General features: G+C 39.9%; 1 protein-coding gene across 1 annotated transcript; it reads left to right on the forward strand.

The window, feature by feature from the left end:
• Nucleotides 1-4242: 4242 nt before the first annotated feature.
• Nucleotides 4243-6054, forward strand: LOC132818501 (low-density lipoprotein receptor class A domain-containing protein 1-like). The gene is made up of 4 exons (XM_060829560.1): nucleotides 4243-4327; nucleotides 4952-5083; nucleotides 5160-5288; nucleotides 5866-6054. The coding sequence occupies exons 1-4, from the start codon at nucleotides 4243-4245 to the stop codon at nucleotides 6012-6014; spliced, it is 495 nt and encodes a 164-aa protein (XP_060685543.1). The 3' UTR covers nucleotides 6015-6054.
• Nucleotides 6055-8223: the final 2169 nt, after the last annotated feature.

The following is an 8223-nucleotide window of genomic DNA, read 5'->3' on the forward strand; positions in this document are numbered from 1 at the left end:
GATGGAGAGGAATTTGTTAAGTGTGTACAAGAAAATTTTCTGATTCAGTATGTGGATGTACCTACTAAAGAAGTTGCAAAACTTGACCTGCTCTTGGGAAATAAGGCAGGGCAGGTGACTGGTTTCAGTGGGGGAGCACTTTTTGGCCAGCGACCATAATTCTATTAGTTTTAAAATAGTGATGGAAAAGGATAGACCAGATCTAAAAGTCGAAGTTCTAAATTGGAGAAAGGCCAATTTTGATGGTATTAGGCAAGAACTTTCGAAAGCTGATTGGGGCAGATGTTCGCAGGTAAAGGGACGGCTGGAAAATGGGAAGCCTTCAGAAATGAGATAACAAGAATCCAGAGAAAGTATATTCCTGTTAGGATGAAAGGAAAGGCTGTAAGGTACAGGGAATGCTGGATGACTAAAGAAATTGATGGTTTGGTTAAGAAAAAGTAGTAAGCATATGTAAGGTACAGACAGGATAGATCGAGTGAATCCTTAAAAGAGTATAAAGGCAGTCGGAGTATACTTAAGAAGGAAATCAGGAGGGCAAAAAGGGGACATGAGATAGCTTTGGCAAATAGAATAAGGAGAATCCAAAGGGTTTTTACAAATACATTAAGGACAAAAGGGTAACTAGGGAGAGATTAGGGCCCCTCAAAGATCAGCAAGGTGGCCTTAATGTGGAGTTGCAGAAAATGGGGGAGATACTAAATGAGTATTTTACATCAGTATTTACTGTGGAAAAGGATATGGAAGATATAGACTGTAGGGGAATAGATGGTGACACCTTGCAAAATGTCCATATTACAGAGGAGGAAGTGCTGGATGTCTTGAAACACAAAGGTGGATAAATCCCCAGGACTTGATCAGGTGTACCACAAAACTCTGTGGGAAGCTGGAGAAGTGATTGCTGGGCCTCTTGTTGAGATATTTGTATCGTAGATAGTCACAGGTGAGGTGCCAAAAGACTGGAGGTTGGCAAACATGGTGCCACTGTTTAGAGGGATGGTAAGGACAAGCCAGTGAGCCTGACGTCGGTGGTAGGCAAGTTGTTGGAGGGAATCCTGAGGGACAGGATGTACATGTATTTGGAAAGACAAGGACTGATTCGGGATAGTCAACATGGCTTTGTGCGTGGGAAATCATGTCTCACAAACTTGATTGTGTTTTTTGAAAAAGTAACAAAGAAGATTGATGAGGGCAGAGCAGCAGATATGATCTGTATGGACTTCAGTAAGGCGTTCGACAAGGTTCTACATGGGAGACTGGTTAGCAAGGTTAGATCTCACGGAATACAGGGAGAACTAGCCATTTGGATACAGAACTGGCTCAAAGGTTGAAGACAGAGGGTGGTGATGGATGGTTGTTTTTCAGACTGGAGGTCTGTGACCAGTGGAGTGCTACAAGGATCAGTGCTGGGCTCTCTACTTTTTGTCATTTACATAAATGATTTGGATGCGAGCATAAGAGGTACAGTTAGTAAGTTTGCAGATGACACCAAAATTGGAGGTGTAGTGGATAGCGAAGAGAGTTACCTCAGATTACAACGGGATCTTGACCAGATGGGCCAATGGGCTGAGAAAAAAAGCAGATGAAGTTTAATTCAGATAAATGGGAGGTGCTGCATTTTGGGAAAGCAAATCTTAGCAGGACTTATACACTTAATGGTAAGGTGTTGCTGAACAAAGAGACCTTGGAGTGGAGGTTCATAGCTCCTTGAAAGTAGAGTCGCATGTAGATAGGGTAGTGAAGAAGGCGTTTGGTATGCTTTCCTTTATTGGTCAGAGTACAAGCCATTGGTTAGGCCACTGTTGGAATATTGCGTGCAATTCTGGTCTCCTTCCTATCGGAAAGATGTTGTGAAACTTGAAAGGGTTCAGAAAAGATTTACAAGGATGTTGCCAGGGTTGGAGGATTTGAACTATTGGGAGAGGCTGAACTGGCTGGGGCTGTTTTCCCTGGAGCATCTGAGGCTAAGGGGTGACCTTATAGAGGTTTACAAAATTATAAGGGACATGGATAGGATAAATACACAAAGTCTTTTCTCTGGGGCTGGGGAGTCTAGAACTAGAGGGCATAGGTTTAGGGTGAGAGGGGAAAGATATAAAAGAGACCTTAGGGGCAACTTTTTCATAGAGAGGGTGGTATGTATATGGAATGAGCTGCCAGGCTGGTACAATTGCATCATTTAAAAGGCATTGGATGGGTATATGAAAAGGAAGGGTTTGGAGGGATATGGGCTGGATGCTGGCAGGTGGGACTAGATTGGGTTGGGATATCTGGTCGGCATGGACAGGTTGGACCGAAGGGTCTGTTTCCATGCTGTACATCTCTATGACTCTATGCTAGTCGACTATTTGTTGAGATTACTGTTGAAGAGTTGAAGAGAGAGGTTTTAGTTATTGAAGTCCTTTAGAGTTGCAGTCACTGCTCTACTGTATAAGGTACATGCAACCATTTGTAGACAGCATGTTCTGGTAAACAGTAATGAAAATGACCAGATGTTTGTTTTGATGGTGATGGTTAAAACAATATTTATTCCCTAACCAAAAGGGAAAATGCCTTTACTCCTCCTCAAAATAGCAGCACAGGGTTTTTTTTATTCATTTGAGAAACCAAATAGGCCAAATGAAATATAGGGGGCAGAGTTTAAAAAAATCAACTTTGTTAATAAGTTTTTGTTTTTAAGACTTTTTCAGCTCTATCTTATTCCTTAGATCCAGGTTCCATTTCTATTCAACTTTGAAGCATTGTTGGCAGATGCTGGAGGCTCATGATTTATGTGCTGCTGTACTGAACAAAATTTATAGCATTGACTTCGATAAAGTCTTGGCACAAACTACATCCATCTATTTTATTTATCTATGTTACACTTAGTATCTAAGTAACGGATTTGTATTGAAAGAACTGACATCACTGGATCATTTCTACAAACCAAAATCTTCCCAGTAATAAAGACTAACGTCGTGCAGCAGGAACTGGCAAAAATGAAATTTAGTAAGACGTACCCGGAAAATACCAGCATGGTACTGAAGAGAATTGACAGAATAATATCACAACGTTCAATGGAGGATAGTATACACTTTACTAATGTTTCTTTCTTTATTATCCATTCCATCAACATATAGCGAAGTTTTGATGTCGCTTCTTTTGGTTCAACACTTTCCGTGACATCCAACAACAGCAAAAAAGGTAAATGTGGGGGAATGGAAAATGTGCGCTACTTTTAATTTTGTTGCACTCTGTAATTTGTTGATGGATGGATTTTGCAGGAGGATATGAAATGATGTTGTTTTCTCTTCACCCTCCCATCAGATTGTTGGGATTGCAGTCAGAGTGATCCACCACCTCGTTGCTGGTGCTCCAGGCAGTGCTGCTGGATCTCTATTGTGATGCTTTTATTGGGAGTTACTGCTGTTGCTCTGGCATGTGCTGTGGCCTTTGGCATTCCAAAAAATACTCAAGGTTAGATTCATGAGGTGGAGCTTTCCAATTTGCGCCCAGATATCTGTTGTCCAGCAATATTAAAGGTTGTGGATTTTTAAAAAAAAAATTGAATTGTATCTATTAACCATATTGTGTCTAACTATATCCATGTAGTATTTTAACTGGTATAAAGAAGTTCCCTTCTCACAATACTGGCAATGTCTTGAGTTTGGCATGATGAATTTCTGGTGATTACATCCTGGCATTTTAATTTCTTGATTATTATTCAGTTGTATTTGAATCCAGCAGCAACAATGTAAATTAGACTAAATTGGATAAACTACAGCAGGGCCCATATCTGTAATTTCAATTGACTACTGGTCACAGGAATTGTGTCAAGAGCTGATCAAAGGAAATTTGAAAACTAAGGTCAAGGCAATTAAATCAGTCAACTGAAGAATGACTCATTTCCTGCAAATCGCACTTCTCTTTGTGATGCTGGAAAATGCCATGTTCCATTCACAAATTAATAATGATTTCATAGTTTATACTGATTCACAAGATTTTGCTTTCAGGCTACGTTAATTTGTCTGAAATCCTGAATGTAATTTATAATCTCAGACCAGATCCCTAAGTTTGATTACAATGGACTTAACTTGAAATTTTGGGTACTTGGTAAGAAAATGAAGCCATTAGATTCTACTGGTTTAAAAAACTGATACAAATTTTACTACACAGTCAAGAAGTAAAATCTACCGTATGTACCTCTTTCTGGCATCCAGAATTAAGCAAATAAGAAATAGTAGGCAGATTGTTGTGAAGAACATGTCATTTGGCATATTAAATAGCAAATGTAAGCAAGATAAATATCATGAAGTTCTCAGTCTCATGAACACTGCCTTCCTCACAAGTAACTTCGACTCTTTCAAATATTTATCCTTTTGATTTTCCTCAAGCCACTCTTTTTTAGACTGCACACCTAATGGTTTGGGCCACATTCCACTGGATTCATGAAGCTGTGCTCCAGCAAATCACTGACATGGTTCCCTCCCTCTTCCATGGACAACTAGATTTATTAAACTGGGGCTGCCCCAGGTTTCTCCAAACTCCAATCTCCTGATTGCGACAAGCTGTAAATGGCTCTTGAGCTTCTGAGCCCTAATTGTCAATAGCATGAACAAGTGTCCTTCTGAGGCCTTTAGCTTCCTATAGTTTCCTTGAGTTCTAACTGACCTGAGTAAACCTATGCTGCATGGACTTTGTATTCTGCTTTCCCTGGGCTAGGTAGGAGCGGTTGGAGGAGAGGGGTGCTCAACTGAAGGGAGGCTTTTAAAAAATCGAAAAGAAATACAAGAGCAGAAGTGCAGGGGAGTGTGATAGGAAAGAAAATATAAGCAAAAGAGCACAGTAGAAATTGGAGCCAGAGTGGGGAGTAATGGTAAATAATTAAAGTTCAAGACTTTTTACAATGTTGTGTGCAGGATAAGTGGTGATTGGAGAATCAAACTGTTAAAACTCAATATACCCTTTCCAGACAGATTTTGTATAACTGCAAATAATCATTCAGGATTCCTGTGTGATGACCGTGTCACCTGTTTGCAATCTTCTCAAGTTTGCCACAGGATTGAGGATTGTTTGGACAATGCTCATGAACCTGCAATGTGCAGTAGGTATTGTTATTTTTCTTTTTGTATTTAATTTCCTTTGAAGTGACTTTAGCTGATGCCCCACTCTTTTGCCAGGTGACTTGCCGCACAATCTACCAAGCTATCTTGTGTTTAGATGTGGCAATCCTAATTCATGGATTTACACTGACCAAGTGTGTAATGGGTTCAACAACTGTGGAGATTGCTCAGATGAATCAGGACCACGTGAGCATTGATTCTTATCAGAATCCAGTAAATCAATAACATTAGTCTATTTCATTGCTTAATTCAACCTAGGTTATTTTTTTAAAAAAAAGTGTTTTGAGTTTGTTGCAATGTTTTAAGAAAGTAGTTAAACAATGTTTCTGATGCATTAGAAACTCTTCCACATAGCTGGAAAGGGACATTGTTTCAGGGCACTGCACTTTGGCTGGGGAAGGTATATATGGGGTATGGCAATAAGATTGTTCTTGATAGGTTGTTAGTTAACACACTAGTAGTTGGAGAATGTATTTGCTTCTGTTTATCATGTCCTTGGGGTGCTGCATGAGTAAGATTGGTGTGGAAAACAGGAGTGTCCCCATTTATGAGCTTGCAACTATCTCCAATTAAGGTTTTATGGCATATCTAACCGTACTATATGCAATCAGAAGTATTTGATACAGTTAATAGTTCTTAAACATAGCATCTGTTTCTAGCCCTAAATGTCACCTGACCATCTGCAGCATATTTTCTATGTTAAGATTTAAATATGGTTGATGTCAAACTATTGCTATATTTTTGGATCTAATTTTAATTTCAGTGTCCAACTGTCTTCCGTGTGGGCCACAGTACTGGAGCTGCAAATCTGTTGTCTCTCAGTACTGTAACTGCATTCCTAGAGAACTGTGCAGGGATGATGTACAACACTGTGTGGATTGGTCAGATGAGTACACCTGTCCTGTAAACTGATGCCAGAAGTGGGAAGGAATAGCATAACACCAAGGATGATGACAGCCTGAGTATCAGTAATCCCATATTGCTTAACAAGGACAGCAGATTTCTGTTTTGTGCTTCTTTTATCTACAAAATGCATCTTTGACCTGCAAATGGCTTTGGAAATTACTGCATCTCACTGCATACACTATATTTTAAGCTGTTACAGACTCAAACTTACACAGATGCAAGCATCCATCCCATTCTTGTGAAACAGTTGTGCAGCATTATTGTCTATTAAAATGGTGTCCATGTTCAAAATCTCCAGCATAACAAGAATCAATGTTAATTAAACTGTAATTGGTTTGTGCCTTTTTCCCCTATCGTTGCTATATTTCACAATTGCATATTCTGTGATTTCTTTTACTTGTATTGTCAAGCTTCCTTGAAATACACATTCATTACATGAAATGTCTTTTGATGGGAAACAGTGATTTAAAAACAAAAAAAACTTAAGGTTTCTGTATGTGAGATTATAATTGTTCTGCCAGGCAACAGTATATATAGTTGGAGGTCGTAATCCAGAAAGATAGCTTGAGAAATGAGGTAGGCATTAAAAGACCTGACTTTAAACCTCCAGATTTATCCAATTTAAGAGCTTAAAACTCCCAGCATAGAGAGCCTCCTCACAAACACAGGGAAATGTCAGATTGCTTCCAGTCCACATAAGACAGCTGAGAAACTAGCTGTGCAGGTTTGGCCCTGATTTATCCAAATCACAGGCTATTGTTTACCCTGCATTTGTCCCACCAGAGTTAAAGTGAAACAGTGGGTTATCAAAACCAGAAAGATTACAGTTCATTACTTTTGATGACCTGACTTTTGAAACTCCTGTAAAAGCTGTTCCATCATGGACTCCCTCAATGATTGCTCATGTTTTATAGTTCACCTTCTTTTCTCTGGATTCCTGGAAACTGCACTCCAGCACTTAAGCCAAAGCTCATTATTGAAAAGCATTTGGCGATATCAAGCCAGTACTGCCTCCTTTTGTTTTAATCTGGTTCACTTGTACAAAAGCAAACACTGTTTGTGGGCCTTCAATCCCTGATCTTGGCTCTACTGAACTGTTAACCGTGCATTGGCTTCTTTTGAGTCTTTTGCAGCTCCTCTGAATTCCCTGGCCCCTCACTACACAACTATTATACCAGGACTAGGACTACAACACTCGGACTTCCCTGAACCCCAGCCATATCAAACCTGATCAGTTCTTTTTAGCAGTGGAACTAACCCCAACCCTGCCTAAAATGAAGCCTGCTTTTGCACAGTCTTTCAGTGTCTCACCTTCAGTCCCAAATTGTCCTGGGGGACCTTTTAAAATCCTTAAAACAGGTTCTGCTCCATTGCCAGGTAGAATTGAATGTAATGTTTTGGAAGTCAAATTACACTGTCCTGAAAGAAGGCTGCACCTCCTTAATACACAAACATCATTACTCCAATAGTTTTGCTTTCAATGAACTCTGACAGGGAACATGAAAATGAGTTTTTTTTAGATTAGATTCCCTACAGTGTGGAAACAAGCCCTTCGGCCCAACCAATCCACACCAACCCTCCGAAGAGTAACCCACACAGACCCATTTCCCTCTGACTAATGCATCTAACACTATGGGCAATTTAGCATAGTCAATTCACCTGACCTGCATACTTCTGGACTGTGGGAGGAAAACCATGCAGACACGGGGAGAACTTGCAAACTCCACACAGGCAGTCACCCGAGGCTGGAATCAAACCTGGGACCCTGGTGCTGTGAGGCTGCAGTGCTAACCACTTAGTCACCGTGCCACCCTAGTCAGTAGGTTTCCTAATGGTGTCCAGGTTAAATAAAGAATTTCAAATCATCATCTATTGCAGTCTATGGCTGAACCCTTTCCAAAATATGGTCAATTTTCCTAGCATCGAGGACCATGTGATAACCATTTTTGACAATCCTTTCAATGAGACAAATACTCAATAAACAAACATTTATTGTAAAGACCCCATGCAAGACATTCAATGCCTCCCTTCTCCATCTTCCCTCTGATTTTAGCTGTACCATAATGAAAAACATTCTCGATGCCAGACATCTGTCTGCAGAAGATGTGAAAACTGAACAGGCATGTCATTCTCAGGAAATTATTTATACAAAATGAAAACTTAAACAGCCAATGAGACTAAAGAAAAAATAATAATTGAGAAACTGTCAGATCTC

The sequence above is a fragment of the Hemiscyllium ocellatum genome, chromosome 9 (genome assembly GCF_020745735.1).
Source record: "Hemiscyllium ocellatum isolate sHemOce1 chromosome 9, sHemOce1.pat.X.cur, whole genome shotgun sequence".
In the NCBI taxonomy this organism is placed as follows: Eukaryota; Metazoa; Chordata; class Chondrichthyes; order Orectolobiformes; family Hemiscylliidae; genus Hemiscyllium; species Hemiscyllium ocellatum.